At 38.6% G+C, this 19,417-nt stretch overlaps 2 protein-coding genes and 1 pseudogene across 10 annotated transcripts in view; 2 read left to right on the top strand and 1 right to left on the bottom strand.

Moving 5' to 3' along the window:
• Positions 1-19,417, top strand: part of LOC101839749 (Ig lambda-1 chain V region S43) — a 612,967-nt gene that overhangs the window by 218,086 nt on the left and 375,464 nt on the right. The gene's annotated exons all lie outside the window — the stretch shown is intronic.
• Positions 3,367-19,417, top strand: part of LOC101841371 (Ig lambda-3 chain C region) — a 388,037-nt gene continuing 371,986 nt past the window's right edge. The window contains exons 1-2 of the mRNA XM_040751120.1: positions 3,367-3,504; positions 3,626-3,931. Coding sequence (XP_040607054.1) covers positions 3,459-3,504; positions 3,626-3,931 — 352 coding nt within the window. The 5' untranslated portion in view covers positions 3,367-3,458. The remainder of the gene's footprint in view (positions 3,505-3,625; positions 3,932-19,417) is intronic.
• LOC121142127 lies at positions 4,942-5,037 on the bottom strand (annotated as a pseudogene).

The raw sequence follows: 19,417 nt of genomic DNA, 5'->3' as shown, positions 1-19,417 counted from the left end.
GATTCTGGGAACCATCCAATTTCCTATTCAAAAATAATCACTTACAGAAACTCCAGAGATGCCATTAGAATCACAAACTTTCTAATCCAAGGGGGAAAAACAGGGGCACAAATACCATCATTAACAGCTTAGTGTTCAATGTTTGAGATTTACTCAGGCTTGTCTGGGTGCCTGGGTGCTTGGGCATCTCCATTTCTCTGCCCCACCTGCCAATCACACATTTTTTTTATATCATTGGCTCGGGGTGACTTCATTCGTGATTCTTAGCCTCTTCTGTTCTCCTGGCCCTATATCAGTGTGTGGTTACTGCTGCATCTAATTAATGTGTCTCTGATCAGCTGCCTTGACAGCACTTCCTTTTGTGGAAAATCCTTGGCAGAAGTGCTTAGAAAACACAGAATCTGCAACAGATTCTGAAGTTCCACTTAGCAAAAAAGTGGTCCATCCTTTACTTAACCCATGCTGATTCTGCTCAGAGCAGTGAAGACTGATTTAACTTAAACAGGGTAAAGAAAAATATTCTGTGTTCCTTTAGTTAGCCTTGTTAATCAGAGAGATTCAGACTTTGATGACTGCTACCCAGATCTTTTTTGTCTTCCTCTGCAGAGCATCCTCTGTACATTTTACCAACATGGAGATCAGTAACTGTATCCTCTTATACATTAGAAAGAATCCAGGCATTCTGTTCTTATTGTATACTCCTACTGAAGTGAGAAGTTACTCTTTAATACCGCATGAACTTTCTGATTTCTTAATCTTATTTTACCTGTGTAAAATTCACTGTTCAAAACTTTCTCACGAGTCAATGTTTTCCATGACACATTAAAATGCAAAAACAGGCATGCTCAGTGCTTAAAGAGGAATAAAGGAAAGCAGACACTAAGGAGGAAAGACGTGAGAAATCAGATATGGGTGGAAAGATCAGATATCCCTGCCCAGCAAAGCCCTCATCTCTATGCTTCTACTCAACCAAGCTGATCCAACTTTGCTTCTAGCTGTTACTGGAACCTGGAAAACTACGATACTGAAGCAAAGGGTCCTTTTTATTTCTTACCCTGACTGTTTCTGGTAGAGATGTGACACAGACACTAGTATGTTTCCTTCTAAAGCTCACCGCCTGGCTCTGAAGCCAGGCTATTGACATTCTATTTTTCTGCTTCCAGTCAGGTGTCACTAGATATTCTCAACTAAAGTATCCAAGAAACGTGTTGGGGTGAAGAAGCTATCAGAGGAGTAATTATCTTCACGAGTGATCTCTTCCAGGTACACAGATTAGAGAGTTTCCCTCTACCTCTCTCCCCACAAGCTTATGATTTCCTTGTGTTTCCTGTTTACCATATCTGTTGGCTGAAGAATGGCAACATAATCACCTGCCCTGGTTCCCAAGGTTGAAATCTCCTTTCACCATCTCATTAAGAGCCCAAACACTTATTCTCCATACTTTAAGTAGTGGTGGAAAATGACTGAGTTTCCCATCATGCACTTGTGGGTGAGTATAATTTCCCCTGCCCTCCCAGTAAGTCAATGGGGACCCTAAGGGCAGGAGTGAGAATGGGGGAAGAAGAGACAGGAGAGATGGAGACAAGACATGATTCTGTTGAAGTCTCATTTATTGAAAGTATCAACAGGGTTTAAATAAGGCAGGTGGAAGAATTGAGGGGGAACAGAAGTTCTCCTTGGCAGGATATGTTCCAAGGAAACAAGTCTGCAGCTGGGAGAATCTGTACTGTGGGTCAGTTGGCAGAAGGGTGGAGGAGCAGAAGTTCTTCTTGGCAAGATATATTGCAAGGGTAAAAGTCTACAGCTGGAGGAGCCTGGATGCAGGCCTTGAAAATATGCTGTACAGGAAGATAAGCAGACACAGAGAAATAGAAAATTAACTAAGTGTTAGTCTCTAAGAATACAGCAGGAATACTAAGATGGCTTTTATTGTGCTATCCTTATTTAGGACACTTCCCATGTAATTTAGTGATGAACAGACCTTATAGTGACACCTGGGTAATGCCTGTTTCCAAGTCTCTGAGCTTTTAGATATGTATAGTACATTGAGAAGTGTTCATTTCCAATCCTAGATGAGACAAACAACGGCATGTAACTAGGATACCCATGTTCCTTTGACCCTGACTCTATTCCTTCTCTGGAAGAAACAGTTTCACCCCTGAACACTTCTGAAGAACATGGTCATGCCCATTAGGGGGCAGTGATGAGCTTATCTTGAGTGAACAGTGCTGTTGACAAGACCAAGTCATTCAGAAATCATTACTTCCTTCCACACACTTGCACAGATGCTGATACTTTTGAGGAGTATTACCCAAGAGCTACCCTGTGATGTACTTTCTGCTCTTGGTTCCATTGGCCACATGATTAGTGAACTCATAACTCAGTTTTATATGTCCTCTTTCATCACAAAAGTCATTGTTCAGGAAAATATATCTGCCGACAAAAGAATCTTATGGTTTCTTGGACTGTACCTACTTAGTAGATAATAAAGATCTAGAAACTAATAATTTTCAACTTCAGCAATTTAGTGTCATCATATACAATTTTATATCTTCTTCTCTATTGTTAGGTTCTTCAAAAGCTGTAAGTTTTCAACTGTTAGATAAGTGATTCCCTTAGAATGCAAGTTGAATGTTTCAGAAGCTATACTTTCACTGTTTCTTTAGACCTAATACATGGACAGCAGATGGAAGTCAGTCTCTGTATCCATAGTGTGCACCTGTGCTCATGTGGTCTCATATTTGTATGGGAATCTGAGGAGATGGGAAATGGCATCTGATCCTCTAGAGCTGGAATTAATGAAGTTTCTTTATTTTCTAGCATTGTGCTTGTGTTGAAAACCACTCCTTTTCCAGAAGAGCAAGTACTTTTCACTGCTGAAACGTACTCTTACGTCCAATCTAATAACAAATTATTATGGAGAAATGACCACCATTACGACCACTGATCTTCTAGAATAAATAAAATAAAACAAAAACAATACAAAAGGTTGTTCATTTTAAATCAGGCATTGACTCTATGGAGTAATAAAGTGAGTTGTTCACAGCCTTAACTGACATATACAAAATTATATTAGTGAACTATTCATGTTCCACTCAGAGTCTGGTTAGGGATATGTGAGTTCCCACAGTTGGCAGGAGGTTGACCTAGCAGTCAGAAAGCCAGATGGAAGGACATGGTTACCTTGTGGAGTGACATGACTAAGTACCTGCCTATTTCTCCCCAATATCTAATGTTTTCTGTATGATTCCTAGTTTTTCTGTTCTGCCACTTGGTGGAGCCCATACCTGCCCCCCACTTCTCTGTCAAACCCAGCCTGAAGTAAAAGGAGGGCGCTATGCCTTTCTAGGGAGGGTATTTGCATGGAGTCCGCCTGCACTTAGAATCCCAGGGACAGATAAGAAGGGGTACCCAGCCAGTTGCCTGAACTTGGGAAGCAGAATCTGGGTGCCTTCACCATGACTTGGGCTCCACTGTTCCTCATCATCCTCCATCACTTAACAGGTAAGTGGATTTAAGGACAGTTAGAGTCAAAAAGCTAGTTTTGCTTGGGATGTTTGAACCATATTCATTCTGGAGAATGAGGGTCCTTGTTCTTACTTATTTTTATTATCTTTTATTGAAGGATCATACGCAGAGTTTGTACTAACACAGCCGAAGTCTGTGTCAGAGTCTCTAGGGAGATCAGTCATCATCTCCTGCAAGCGCAGCAGTGGCAACATTGCAAGTTACTATGTACACTGGTACCAGCAACACTTTGGGAGCTCACCCAAAACCGTGATCTATGAAGACAATAAAAGACCATCTGGGATTCCTGATCGGTTTACTGGCTCCATTGACAGCTCCTCCAACTCAGCCTCACTGACCATCACTGATCTTCAGATTGAAGATGAGGCTGACTACTTCTGCCATTCTTATGATAATAGCTATCTTCACAGTGATGAGAATCATGGGGAAGTAAGACAAAAACTCTCCAGCGCACCAGCTGTGAAATCATTTGTGATAAGGATTATTGCTATTTTGTCTGCTTAAAAAGTGCTGCTTTTTGGATACTTTCCTCGATAATTTCCTCTAGGTTCAATGACAGTATCTACTTTCTCCTCCTACATGTGTGTGGCTGACTTCCTTACAAATTTATCTTCAGTCTATGGAGTAGATTTTGGAGGTCAATACTAATGGCATTTTGTGTCAGAGGCTTATTTACATGTGTGATAATATGTTATAATTATCTTTGACCATGAGTCACTTCTAGATTTTCTTGTTTCCCACCATTATGACATCACTAACTCTCTGTATTGCCAAGTGTATCTATAATATGGAAGAGCCACACATGGATGAATCAATTGCTACACAAGTTGTTCTAAACTATTAAGGAATCCTGGTCTTTCATTCTCACTAAACTAAAGCATAAGTATAAGGTTGTATCTCCCTGAGTTTCTGTCCCAATTACAAAGAAACAAAAACAAACAAAAATCCAGTAGTGTTGAAGTCTAGTGACCATTATGATGAGACAGTCATGTTATAATAAGGACAAAGCCTGTGTTATCCAACCCTATAGATGCCCCAACCAAGGTCTATACTGTAATGTTACAGGAAGACCTAGTGTACATGTAAATGATAAAGCCTACATAACTTGGATATGCAAATGTATATTCTTCCAACACATGAGCTATGTTTCACCTGTAAAGCTCTGGAGAGGATGGCAGTGGAATAATGAGAGGTGACAAAATATAGGCAGTAAACAGCCAAGGAAAACCACAAATACTGTATTGGTAACAATTATATCTCCAGGCAGTGGTCGCTCAAGTTTTTAATCCCAGCTTGGGAGGCAGAGGGTGGTGGATGCAGAGGAAGGTGTGAGTGTGAGGGAAGCCTGGAACATATGTGTGTGTGTGTGTGTGTGTGTGTGTGTGTGTGTGTGTGTGTGTGTGTAGTGTGTGTATGAGTGTGTGTAATAAATTCAAATTCAATGTTCAGGGGTCATGCTAATCTTCTCTGTATCATTGCAATTTTAGTATATGTGCTGCTGATAGATTCGAGGGAAGAAAAGAGAGGGAGAGCAAGAAATGGTTAATAGAGGGAACCATTATAGGTTCAAAGAGAAATCTGGCACTAGGGAAATCTCCAGTGATCCAAAACTATGACCTCTGCTAAGAATCTTAGCAAAAGTAGAAAGGCTACCTTAAATGCTTTTGCCCTATAATGAGATTGATGACTAACTTAAATGCCATCCTAGAGCCTTCACCCAGTAGCTGATGGAAGTAGAAGCAGAGATCCACAGCTAAGCACTAAACTGAACTGCTGGAATCCAGTTTTAGAGAGTGAGGAGTGATGAGGAAAGGGGTCAAGACTATGAAGGAGAAACTCACAGAAACACCTGACCCAAGCAAGTGGGACCTCACTGATCCCAGTCTGATAGCTGGGGAACCAGCATAGAATCGAACCAGGCCCCCTGAATTTGGGTGTCAGTTGCGAGACTTGGGAAGTCTATGGGGCCTCTGATAGTGGAATCAGAATTTATCACTAATGAAGGATAGGACTCTCTTAGCCTAGACACATGGGGGGGTGCCTAGAAAATGCCCCAAATAGCTTGATAGACTTTGATGGTCACTAATGAGAGACCTCATTCTCCCTGGGGAGTGGATAGTGGGTGGAATTGGGGGTTGGTGGGGTTATGGGAAGACAGGAGGGAGAGAGAACTGGGATTGGTATGTAAAATAAGATTATTTTTAATTTGAATAAAAATTTAAAACAACAAAACAAAAAACTAAATAAACTCAATGTGTATCAAACTTGAGCATATACTGGATGGCAGTGAGAAGGGAAACAGATATATCAAAAATTGAGCAAACTTTTACTTATCTTTTGGTATATTTTACTAACTGAATGAAAACAATGACTGCCTGGGATAGACTGATTACTCATTCAACCAATTTCTTCCTCAAGTTTGTTCAGGTTCATGCAATTTTCAATTATCTGGATTATTAACTCAATGGTGTACGTATTTTCTTCTTTCTGTCATCTTTCTGTTTTTTTCTGATACAGAAAAGCGCTAGGAGGAAATGGAGGCAATAATGTAAAGTGTGGAATTTCTTAGACAAACATGTGATGTCTTCTCCTGCAATGGTGACAGAGAAGGAAACACATCAATTTAGAATCAGCATGGAGGTGGGTCAGGAAGACTTGGAGAAGAACATCTTGTGCTAATAGAGCAAATAGACACAACTAAGATGGCTTCAGTATCTGGTCAGATATTTGGATGAATGCTCACAGGGCATCACACATGGACAGGAGAACCATGTTTTGTAAAGAGAGAGAGAGAGAGAGAGAGAGAGAGAGAGAGAGAGAGAGAGAGAGAGAGAGAGAGAGAGAGAGAGAGAGAGAACCATCGTGGGTACATTTCTGGAAATCAAATAATGTAAATATTTTTAAAATATAACTTACAATATGCAGATTACTGACAAGGTATTTGTGGTATGAAGGACTGGGATGGATAGGATACTTCTGCACTGTTGGAGGCTCTGGGATAATAAACCAATTTGGAATGGATCTGTCTTCTTAGGTGGGCAACTGTGGAAGGTATGCAGTTTCAGTAAAAGTGATAGTAGAGTTGGACAGAAGAAAGGAGAAGGTAGAAGCAGCAAAAGGAAGAGAGAATTTTGGACAAAAGGAAAGACTTTAAAACTAAAAATTTTGTGGGTAGAGTACTTACCTATGACTGTGGAATGAGCCCAGCTGCAGAGAGCAGTAATCAAGGGTAAAGACAAGGAGCTTAAGAAAATATGAACTGTAATGACAAGTAGTGATAGAATTCATTTTAGAGAAAAAAATACTACAGAGACAAAGGCCCTTCCCTGCACTGCTGACTCTGAGAAGTACAAATGTAAGGTGGATATATGCTAAGAAATGGTTTGAAGAACTCTTTGACTTGAAGGGGGAAAAGAATTTGAATCAGCTCTATGAAGGGCTCTAAAACTGTGGGAAACCTGTCAGAGGTGGGACCCTTTCCTCAGGCAGGCTCCCCACAGAGAATGAGAGAGTATACATAGAGAAATGAAGAGGCACAGCTCTGTTGTTCTGCCACAAACCCAGAAAGTGGAAGTGGCTGCTATCTTCCGAGGGAAGATGCCCTCACTCTCTCTAGTTCTTGGATATGAGAAGGCCAGAGCGAGAAATAACTCCCCCTGATGCAGAAACCATTCCCTCTCATTGTTATCAAACCATACACATATCTATAGAAGAATCCAGATGACACAAAAGCACCTCGTTTTCAGTGATATCATTCTCCATAACAGAAGAAAAGACTAGGTAGCACAAAGCCAGGCTCTACATACCAGCTCACACAAGTATATCATTTGTGAATGAATAGCAGATTTCTTTCTTTATTAGATAGGATACAAACCCAATGAACTTCGACACAGTTAGAGTACATATTTAGAACAAGAGCTGTGGAGTTTCACAATACATCTTACACCATTAATATCAAATATATATTATGTACTTATATACCACAACAAACAAGAAATCCGTGACACAATTAGAACCATATAAGCATTTACCCTTATGTCCTGTTACATAATTCATGTTTACTGCCTGCATTCCGTCCTGCCACACCCTCATTTATTTAACCTTTCTTAATCTCTTTTCATCACGTTATATTGTACCCACATGTATATTTGTTTAGGTACACACATCAGTATTGCCTATATTCCACAAATCAGAAAAATATGAGGGTGTGTTACTTTGCCTAAAATTGTACATTCTATATCACAATTTCTAGAAGGATCTTCAAGTTCACTTCAATTTAGAGCTAAATAAAATTTGTATGTGTGTATGGTCGCATATCTGTGTTCCAAATTTTCACTAACCATGAATCTATTGATAAACAATTATGCTTGTTCTAATATTTTGCTATAATGAATAAAGCAGCCATAAGCATGAGATGCAAATATCTTTATGGTAGAGTATGGAGTTCTCTGGGTACACATGTTGGAGAGAATAATCCATATCTTATAGTTTTATTTTTACTTTTTGATTTGAGAAATCTCCAAACTGACTTCTACAACGTGTGAATTAAATTTTATTTCTGACAGTTAATTAGTGTCCTTTTCTCTCATATTCATTCCAATATTCTTTGTTAGTTTGGTGATTGTAGCCATTCTGATAGAGTGAGGTAGTATTTCAAAGTAGTCTCATACTGAATTACTCCAATGACTAAGAAGACTAACAGTTTAAGAAATAGTTATTGGCCATTTGTTTTTCTGTTTCTCACAACTGTTGATGCAGCTCCTTTGCTTGCTTGTGGATTAGCAGTTTGATTTCACTAGTATTTGGTGTCGACAAATCTGTGTAAATTCTGTCTGAGTTGTAGCTGATGAAGATTTCTCTATGGTTCTGTAGGTTGTTTACTCTGCTGACTGATTTCCTTGTTGCACAGATATTTTTTATTTTTATGTAACCATCTTGTGATCATTGGGGTTGGCTCCTGTTCTGTCAGTGTTATATATAGAACTCTTTATATATATATATATATATATATATATATATATATATATATATATATTATGACAATATTTTGAATAGCATCTCACATTTTCTTCTAAAAATTTCAGTGTTCTAGGGTTTAAATGTAAATGTTTGATCTATCTTGATGTTTGTGCAAGGTGAATTATATAAATCAAATTTAATCTTCAAGTAGAAATCTTGTTTTGTCAGCACCATGTTCAATAGGCTATTTTCATTCTAACCATGTTTTTGCTTCATTTGTGAAAATGAAGCACATATGTCACAGCCTTTTTATTTCTGAATCCTCCATTTTATCCCATTTTTTCACTTTTACATTTATAAAGCCAGTACCAAAATATTTTATAGTAAATATGAGGTAGTTCTCATATTGTTTTTTGCTAAACCCAGTATCTCTTGTATTCATTCTGTAAATTAATTTAGATGGTATAGACATTTTCACAATATTAAGTATGCCAATCTGGGAACATGTAATATTTTCCAATATTCCAGTATCTTCTGTGATTTCATTTTTCAGTATCATGAAATTTTCATTTAGAAGTCTTTCACCTATTTGGTTATACATATTCACGAATATGTGATTTTGTGAGAAACTTATTATGATGGAATATTTTTCTGAGTTTCTTTCTCTGAGATTAGGCTGTTATTATAAACTAAGGCTGCTTTTGGAAATACTGATTTTGTGTCCCACAACTTTAATGTATGTAGTAAGTCCAAGAGTTTTCCAGTAGACTCAGTAGGGCCTTTTAAGTAGAGAACCATGCCATTAGAGCTTAATAGTATCCTACTGTGTATATGCACCACATTGTCATTATCCATTCATGGACTAAACCATGTTAACTTCATTTCCATTTCTAGCAATTGTGAATATGGAAGTAATGAATATCCCTGAGCAAGTATCTGTGGAAGTCCATGTCTGCCTTTGGGCATAGATCTAGGGAGTTGAACAGCTGGATCATATGGTGTACTTATGTGAGTTTTTGCATAATCTCCTTTCTTATTCACAGAGTGACTGTACCAATTGGCATTCCCACCAACAGTTGATGAGGTTTCCTCCTTTTCCACACCTATGCCACATTTGCTGTCAGTTGTTTTGTACATCCTTTCTGAATGAAGTAAAATTAAATCTCACATGTTTTAATTATATTTCCTCAAATGTTAAGGATGATAAAACCTTTTTGAGGTATTTCATAGTCATTTTTAATTATTCTACTTTGTCTTTTTATTAGATAACTAGTTCATTTGTTCATTAAACTCTTCTTTCTTTTTATTTTTTATAAATTTTATTTAAATTAAAAAAGATTTTATTTTACATATCAATCCCAGTTCCCTCTCCCTCCCATCCTCCCATGCCCACACTGACCCTCCAATCTACTCCCCAGGGAGGGTGAGGCCTTCCATGAGGGATCATCAAAATCTGTCAAGTCATTTGGGGCAGGGCTTAGGCCCTCCTGTTGCATTGTTCTGTCTGGTTCTGCAGCTGCCTCAGAGTCCCCAAATAACACACGAGACACTATATTAATTATAAGCTGTTGGCTGGTGACTAGGATTTCTTATTGGCTAGCTCTGTCTTAAGTATTAACCAATAACTACTAATATATATATATATATACATATATATATATATTTCTACAAGATCTTATCTTGCTGAGGAAGACAGACTCATGAGTCCTTTCCTCTCAGGATCACATGGCGACTCCCCACTACATTTCCCAGAGTCCTCCTTCTCTCCTTGTCCCACCTATCTTGCTTCCCTATTGGCCAACAGTGTTTTATTCAGGTAATTATCTATAACCTGTATTTAACTATACATTACATTTTTAAATGAGCTATACAAACACAATACCTAAGCAAGAGGAGAAATATACATATCACAAAATTGACCTTAAATTTGTATCAATAAATGAAAATCCATTCCAAGACAAAGTGTTCATTTGTACAACATAATCTCCCTTTTACTTGTAAAAAGAGATTGTTTGTTATTATTAACCAGTTATAACCAACCCCATTTAAATTAAAATAAAAATTTATAAACAATTTTTGGAAATTTGGGAATTGTTCATTCCAAGCTGCTTCCTCCCATTTGGGTCACTGTCTATACCATGGGGATCATGACAAAACACAGAAACCTGGCCAGGTCCTAGTTTTTGTAGTCTTCAAGGTTGTATTGTCTCAGCTGTTTTAGATGTTTGACCACCTGGGACACTGTTTCAGGGGATCTTACTTCATCAAACCATATTAGTCTGGAAGGAATCCATAACTTTACATTTTATGTGGAAACACAATAACCTGTCATTATAGTTAAATTTAGAAGTTTATGCATTGTCAAAATATGTAAGTTGGATTAATTTAACAACATTTGTAGTTAAATATATTTTAGCAACTGTAGCTCTTTCCTTCACAGTCAAACAATTTAAAGACAGCAATATAGCATATAGTATCCAGATTCTCTGTATATTTTCCACCTTTATGTGGCTTTATTTTTAATTTTTATTGTTTGTTTTTTTGAGACAGGATTTCCCTGTGTTGATTTGGATCCTAGCTGGAACTAACTCTTTTTTTTTCATTTTTTATTTTAATTTTAAATAGCTTGTTTTACATGTCAATCCCAGTTCCCTCTCCCTCCCCTCTTCCCGCACTCCCCTTCCCCCCTCCCTCCCACCCTATTGCCAAATCCTTCCACATAGGGGATATCTAGAGTCTGTCATTTTACTCTTGGTAGGGTCAAGGCACTCCCCTAAGAGTCCAGGCTGAGAGACCATCTCTCTTTGTGCTATAGGCACATGAAGACAGTTTGTATACCAGGGATAGACACTGATCCACAGCTCAGGGCCCCATAGGTTGCCCAGGCCTTCTCGCTGACACTCACATTTGGGGGGTCCAGATCAGTCCCATGCTGGCCTCCCCACTGTCGGTCTGGGGTCCAAGAGCACTCCCCTGTTCAGATCAGCTGTCTCTGCTGGTTTTGCCAGCCCATTCTTTGCCAATTTGCTCATCACTCCTCTCTGTCACTGGGTTCCTTGGGTTCAGTTCAGTGATTAGTTGTGTGTTTGCCTCTGCTTCCATCAGTCACAGGATGAAGGCTCCCGGATGGTTATAGACATCAAGTTCATTATCAGGAATGGGCATTCGAGGTGGTCCCTCCACTATTGCTTAGCTTGCCAATTGATGTTATACCTTTAGATCACACGAGGTCACTCTGGTGCCTGATCTGTCTTCGATCCTATGATTCCCTCTTCCCCCTATTCTACCCCCACCCCCTCAACTTCCTGTTCCCCCATGACCAACTCCCTTCCTCTTTACCCCCTCTATTCTTCCCAGGTCCCACTCCCCCCCACCCCTCGCCGTGTTCCCCATCCATTCAGAGGATCTTGTCTCCATCCTCTTCTCTTGGGTACTATGCATATATGCATATCTTTTAGGTTCTTTCCTGTTTCCCAGACTCTCTATCTGTGGAAGTGCAGACTGGCACTATCCTGATCCATGTCTAAAATCCATATATGAGTGAGTACATACCATGTTTGTCTTTTTGCGTCTGGGTTACCTCACTCAGGATGGTTTCTTCCAGTGCTATCCATTTCCCTGCGAATTTCAAGATTCCATTGTTTTTTTCTGCCGAGTAATACTCCATTGTGTAAATGTACCACATTTTCTCTATCCACTCTTCAGTTGAGGGGCATCTAGGTTGCTTCCAGGTTCTGGCTATTACAAACAATGCTGCTATGAACATAGTGGAGCAGATGCCCTTGTTGTATGAACCTGCCTCATTTGGATAAATGCCTAAGAGTGGAATTGCTGGGTCTAGTGGTAGATTAATTCCCATTTTCCTGAGGAATCTCCATACTGATTTCCAAAGAGGCTGTATGAGTCGGCATTCCCACCAGCAGTGGAGGAGTGTTCCTCTCTCTCCACATCCTCTCCAGCATAAATTGTCTTCGGTGTTTTTGATTCTAGCCATTCTGACAGGAGTAAGATGGTATCTCAGAGTTGTTTTGATTTGCATTTCCCTGATGGCTAAGGATGTTGAGCACTTTCTTAAGTGTCTCTTGGCCATTTTAGCCTCCTCTACTGAGAATTCTCTATTTAGCTCTGTACCCCACCTTTCAAGTGGATCCTTTGGTGTTTTGGAGACTTGTTTCTTGAGTTCTTTGTAAATTTTGGAGATTAGCCCTCTGTCAGATGTAGGGTTAGTGAATATCTTTTCCCATTCTGTGGCCTGCCTTTTTGTCTTTTTGACTGTGTCCTTTACCTTACAGAAGCTTTTTAGTTTCAAAAGGTCCCATTTGTTAATTGTCGATCTCAGTGCCTGTGCCACTGGTGTTATGTTTAGGAAGTGGTCTCCTGTACCAACTCGTTGAAGAGTATCTCCCACTTTCTCTTCTAAAAGTTTCAGTGTGGCTGGATGTATGTTGAGATCTTTGATCCATTTGGACTTAAGTTTTGTACAAGGCGATAAACATGGATCTATCTGCAGTCTTCTGCATACCAGTACCCAGTTATGCCAGCACCATTTGTTGAAGATGCTTTCTTTTTTCCACTGTACAGTTTTAGCTTCTTTGTCAAAAATCAGGTGTTCATAGGTGTGTGGGTTAAAATTAGGGCTTTCGATTCGGTTCCATTGGTCTACCTGCCTATTTTTGTGCCAATACCAAGCTGTTTTCAGGACTATAGCTCTATAATAGAGCTTGAAGTCAGGTATGGTGATGCCTCCTGAAGTTCCTCTATTGTATAGGGATGTTTTGGCTATCCTGGGCCTTTTGTTTTTCCATATAAAGTTGATTAATGTTCTTTCCAGGTCCTTGAAGAATTGTGATGGAATTTTGATAGGGATTGCATTGAATCTGTAGACTGCTTTTGGCAAGATTGCCATTTTTATTATGTTGATCCTACCAATCCAAGAGCATGGGAGATCTTTCCATTTTCTGGTATCTTCTTTGATTTCTTTCTTCAAAGACACAGAGTTCTTGATATACAGGTCCTTCACTTCCTTGGTTAACATTATCCCCAGATATTTGATGCTGTTTTTGGCTATTGTAAAAGGTGATGTTTCTCTGATTTCTTTCTCAGTCACTTCATCTTCTGTATATAATAGGGCCACTGATTTTTTTGAGTTTACCTTGTATCCTGCCACATTGCTGAAGGTGTTTATCAGCTCTAGGAGTAAACTTGCGGAGTTTTTTGGGTCACTTATGTAAACTATCATATCATCTGCAAATAGTGAAAGTTTGACTTCTTCTTTTCCTATTTGTATCCCCTTTATCTCCTTTTGTTGTCTTATTGCTGTAGCTAGAACTTCAAGTACAATATTGAAGAGATATGGAGAGAGTGGACAGCCTTGTCTTGTTCCTGATTTTAGAGGAATTGCTTTGAGTTTCTCTCCATTTAGTTTGATGTTAGCTGTTGGTTTACTGTATATTGCAACTAACTCTTATAGACCAGGCTGGTCTGGAACTCACAGAGATCCGCCTGTCTCTGCCTCCTGAGTGCTGGGACTGAAGGCATGTGCCACCACTGCCTGGCTTTATGTGGCTTTTTTATTACTCTGTTTCTTTTTTCGAGACATAGTTTCTCTGTGAAATTTTATCTGTCCTAGAATTCACTCTATACACCTGGCTAGACTTGAAATCATAGAGATTTGATTGTCTCTGCCAACTGAGTGCTGGGATTAAAGGTGTGTTCTCCCATACCCATCTACTTGTTATATCTCTTTTCTTTTCTCTGCACCATACCCAGCCACTCTATACAGTTTTTCTTTTCTCTCCCAAGCCTATGTATATTTTTCTTTACTGTAAATCTTTATTTTTTTTCTGTAGCAACCACTGTTGTAGCCACTGCTTTCCAAGATGGCAGGAGTATTTTTACTGCCAGCACTGAGAGTTGTGCTCACCACCTTAGTCTGTGTTGTCATCAAGCAGCATGCTGTTGAGTTGGAGATGTGGTCATTGTCTCTGCCAGCTGCTCATACACAGCATTCAATTTTTAGCAGGGACTTTTAAAAGAGTCATGCAGTTTTTCATTTTGTGCTGAATTAGGAAACATCCTTATTTATTTATTTATTTTCATATTTTATTTTCCAGTTTAAATTTAGATAAGAAACGAGGTTGCTTCACAAGTCTTTGCTTGTCTCTAGGAAAACAGAGTCCACCTGCGAAAATGCTGCTACCAAGAAGGCATGCTTGCTCTGTTCTTTATTGCTAAATATTTATTTCTTTATTTTTACACTTCTGTCAGGTTGAAATTTATGTCACACATTGAGGGTGCCATTTTGTTTCAGTGCTCCTTTCCGGTTTGCCAGATGACTCAGAGGCCCCAAATAACACACAGAGACATTATATCAATTATATGCTGTTGGCTGGTGACTAGAATTTCTTATTGGCTAACTCTGTCTTAAGTATTAACCAATAACTACTAATATATGTATTTCTACAAGGTCTTATCTTACCGAGTACTCCAGATTCATGCATGCTTTCTTCCCAGAATCACTTCTGGACTCCCTATTACATTTCCCAGAATCCTCTTTCTCTCCTAGTCTGGCCTATCTTGCTTCTGTATTGGCCAACAGTGTTTTGTTTATCAACCAGTAAGAGATAAATGTTTACAGAGTGACATCTCCCATCACCCTCTGGTGAGTATCTAGGCAAAGAGAGTATCCCTACATGGGAAATGGGCTGCCCCTCAAATGAACAATCCCTTTTTTCCTTGACTCTTTGTTTTGAGTTCTTTACATATTCTAGGTAATATGTATGAGATCCCAGCTGTCACTTGTTGTCCTTTATTCCTTGGGTAATGGAGTCATGTTCAGAAAGTTCTTTCCTACAACTATATCATGTAGAGATTGCCTATGTTTTATCCTCCTGGTTTTAGCATGCAGATTTGATCCACTTAGATCTAATTTTTGTACATGGTAATAGACACTGGTCAAATTTCATTATTTTGCAGGTACACATCCAGCATTCCCTGAACCATTTATTAAATATGCTGCTTTCTTCAGCATGTGTTCCTCTTTGGTAATTCTTTGTCATACTACAAATAGCTGTATTTATGACAATACATAATTGAGTCTTCAATTTTACTCTGTTGCTCTATTTATGTATCTGTTTTTCTTCTTCTGACAAGATGCTTGCATTACCACAGTTCAATAATCTATTTTGAAGCCAAGAAGAGCATAATTTCTAGTAGTCTTCATTTGCTAAGGATTGTATTGGATACCTGTGTGGTAATTTGGCCTCCACAGCACAAAGGGAGTGGCACTATTAGGAAGTATGATAGGTTTGGAATGTGCTTTGAATTTTCATAAGTGCCCAAGCCATGCCAAGTGATTCAAGTCACTTTCTGTTGCCTTCTGATCAAGATGCAGCCAGTACCATGTGTACTGCATACCATCCTTCTCTTCACTATGATGATAATGGAATGAATCTCTGAACTGCAAGCTGCCACCTCAATTAAGTGTTTTCCTTTATTAGAGTTACCATGGTCATGATGTCTCTTCACAGCAATAGAAACCCTAACAAACACAGGTGGGGATTTTGAGTAGGATTACATTGAATGTGTGAATTACTATTGGTATAATGGTCATTTTCACAATATTAATTTTTACCAATCCATGAGCACATCCTGACTTTCCATGTTTTTAATGTCCTCTCAATTTCTTTCTTCAGAGATTTGAAGTTTTCATTGTGGAGGTAGTTTACTTTCTTTGTTAGTTTTTCCCCAAGATATTTGATTTTTTGATGCTGTTGCAAATTTTCCCCTGATTTCTTTCTCACTGTGATTTTATTGTACAGACAGCCTACTTATTTTTTAATAATTGACTTTGTATCTTGCCTGTTTTGTTAAATTGATGATGGTTTATAGAAATTTTCTGTGCCATTTTTGGGATCTTTTATGTATATCATATCCCCTATGTCACTGTAAAATTTTCTTCTTTTCTAGTTTTAGCTCTTTAGTTTTGTACACTTGCCTTACTGTGTCAGTGAGTTCTTTGAGCACTATAATGAAAAGGCATGAGGCTAGTGAGCAGTTCTATCTCACTCCCGATTTTAATGAGACTGCTTCTATGTTTTCAACTATATCAAAGATCCTGTATCTATGGCTCCAGAAATAGAACAAAAGATTGGGAATAAAGATCACAAGAGTCAGAATACTGGGAAATCTGCAGTCTCTCCTAGAAACAGCCGAATAAACAATAATGGAACAATTGTAATTGTTAGGGTCCATGAGAAGTCCAATAAAAGACCATCAGACATGCATACAATCAAGAAGAGCATTTTTATTTTCTTTCTGTTTTTTTGAGACAGGATTTCTCTGTGTAGCTTTGGATCCTAGCTGGAACTAGCTCTTGTAGACCAGGCTGATCTCGTATTCACAGAGCTCCACCTGCCTCTGCCTCTTAAGTGCTGGGATTAAAGGCATATACAACCACCAGGCAAGCATTTTAATTTTCAAGAGTAAAACATTTTCAGGATGCAGGGTTCAATTCATCTGTCAATGTTGCAAAATGGTAATGCTCAGAGTACCTCACAGACTCCTTTGAAGCAAGATTCAGTTAATTCCAGGCAGAGGAATTTATTCTGGGAGTTGATTGGGTGATTTAAACAAAAAAAGTTCATGGGTTGCTCTAAGATTGCTAGATAGCTCTAGTCCTTAAAGATGTTCCATCAACAGGGTGGGGAATGCTGTCTTTGGCTAGCAGATGTCTGTCAGTTGCCTTCTCATAGATTGCCCCTGAGTTGTGGCCTTTACAGGAAGTGCTTGTTCAGTTCCATTAAATGAAACTGAGGTCTAGTCTGAGGCAGGACTACTAGGAGCCAATCATGGCTTTGGTCTGGCTCTCTGTCGTTCTCATTCCCTCACTGAGTAGTGGACCATCTCAAATCCTGGAGATGTTTCCTCCAGATCTATTGACTTGTATTGTTGTTTTAAAACCATCATTTGGATAGCGGAGTTCTGGTCCTTTTCATATCTCATTATGGCATTAATGAAGCTAAGTCTACATGTTACGACCAACAATAAGAGAATCAAGGGCTCAGTCATAGCCAACAGGAGGACAGGAGAGTATTTGACCAGGGTGACCAGGTTGATTCTGTATCATCAGGAAAAAACTCGGCAGAGTCGATGTGTAAGATGACTTTCACTGCACATTGACAATCTGTAACTATATTGAGAGGCTCTGTAAGTCTTTCAGTACCATGAGAATGGCATACAACTCTGCCTTTTGTACAGAGTTTTAAGGGCTTTGAACTTCTTTACATATATTTCCTGATTTATAACCTGCCTTACCTGACTTGTTTGCATCAGTGTAGAATGTAAGAACTCCAGAGATAGGTGTTTTTCTTATAATATGCAGAAGAATCCAAAATGTTTTCTTAATGAATTTGATTCTCTCTGTTTTGGGATAATTGTTACTAATCGTTCCCAAATAGTCACTGCAAGCCCTTTGCCAATATTCATTATCCTTCCATAAGGAGGAAATTTCCTCATTTGTTAAAGGTACAATAATCTCTGCTGGGTCCCTTCCAGTTAGTTGCTGAAGCCTTAACTTACCTTTTAACACCAAATCAGAGATCTTTTCTATATATTTCTTCAATTTTTTTGTTGTGTTTATATGGCAGAAATACCCATTCTACTATGATGGTCTTCCCTCTGCATTAATATCCCAGAGGGATATTCTCTTGATGGTAAAATAACCAGAATGTAGTCTAGTATTAGATCCACGCAGTCCACATGTGCTTATAATATTCTCTTTTCTACTCGTGCTAATTCTTTTTCAGCCTCAGTTGATAATATTCGTGGACTATTTAAGTCTTTGCCTCCTTTTACAGCCGTTTTCAGGTGTTTTAAATAATGCCCTCTATTCCAATAATTGTCTGTAGTTGAGGAATTTCTCCTAGTAGTATTTGAAGATCATTTAGAGTCTGGTAGCAATCTCTCCTGATCTGTACTTTTTGTGGTCTAATTTTCTGTAGATCTATTTTATAAGCTAAATAGTTAATAGAATCTCCTTTTTGCATTTTTTCTGGGGCAATCTGTAATCCCCAATGAGGTAAAATTTCCTTTACTACCTCAAACATCTTTTCCAACAGTCCTTTTATTGAATCAGCCAGCAGTATATCATCCATATAATGGTAAATTATGTATTGTGGAAATTGTTTGCAAATTATTTCTAAAGGTTTTTTGCACAAAATACTGGCATAAAGTAAGACCATTTAACTTTACCTGTGGAAAAACCTTCCATTGAAATGTCTCTACTGGTTGAGGATTGTTATATGTAGGCACTATGATGGCAAATTTTTCCCTATCTGTTTCTTGTGAAGGTATAGTGAAGAAGCAATCTTTTAGATCTGTTACTATAATTGGCCATCCTTTAGGTATCAGAGAAGGTAATGACAGACCAGGCTGTAGGAAGACATAGGCTGAATTACTTTATTGATGGCTCTCAGATCAATAAGAATCCTCCATTTACCCAACTTCTATTTGATAAAAAATATAGGAGAATTCCATGGACAAGTAGAATCTTCAATATGTCCATCATTTAACTGTTCCTGAACCAGCTTTTCTAAAGCCTCTAGCTTCTCAGAGGTTATGGGCCACTGCCCTATTCAGACAGGTTCATCTGTTGGCCATTTTAAGGGTAGTGCTTTTGGTTCCTCTGTAGATAGAGCACTAGCATCCTATTCCTGTAGAGCCTATACGTGTGGAGTTTGTGTATTGTAGTGCCTTACAATACTTTTTCTACCACTGATAGCTTCTTTATTATTCATATCTGACATAGGAATAATGGTAATGTGGGTATTCCATTGTTGCAATAAATCATGACCCCTACTGGTTGAGGATTTTTATATGTAGGCACTGTGATTTATAGCAATATTTGCGACATATTGCCTCAGTCTTCCTC

Source organism: Mesocricetus auratus, unplaced genomic scaffold (assembly GCF_017639785.1).
Source record: "Mesocricetus auratus isolate SY011 unplaced genomic scaffold, BCM_Maur_2.0 Super-Scaffold_100008, whole genome shotgun sequence".
Lineage (NCBI taxonomy): Eukaryota > Metazoa > Chordata > Mammalia > Rodentia > Cricetidae > Mesocricetus > Mesocricetus auratus.
Note: the sequence above shows the minus strand (reverse complement) of the source record. Positions and strands in the feature narration are given on the sequence as shown.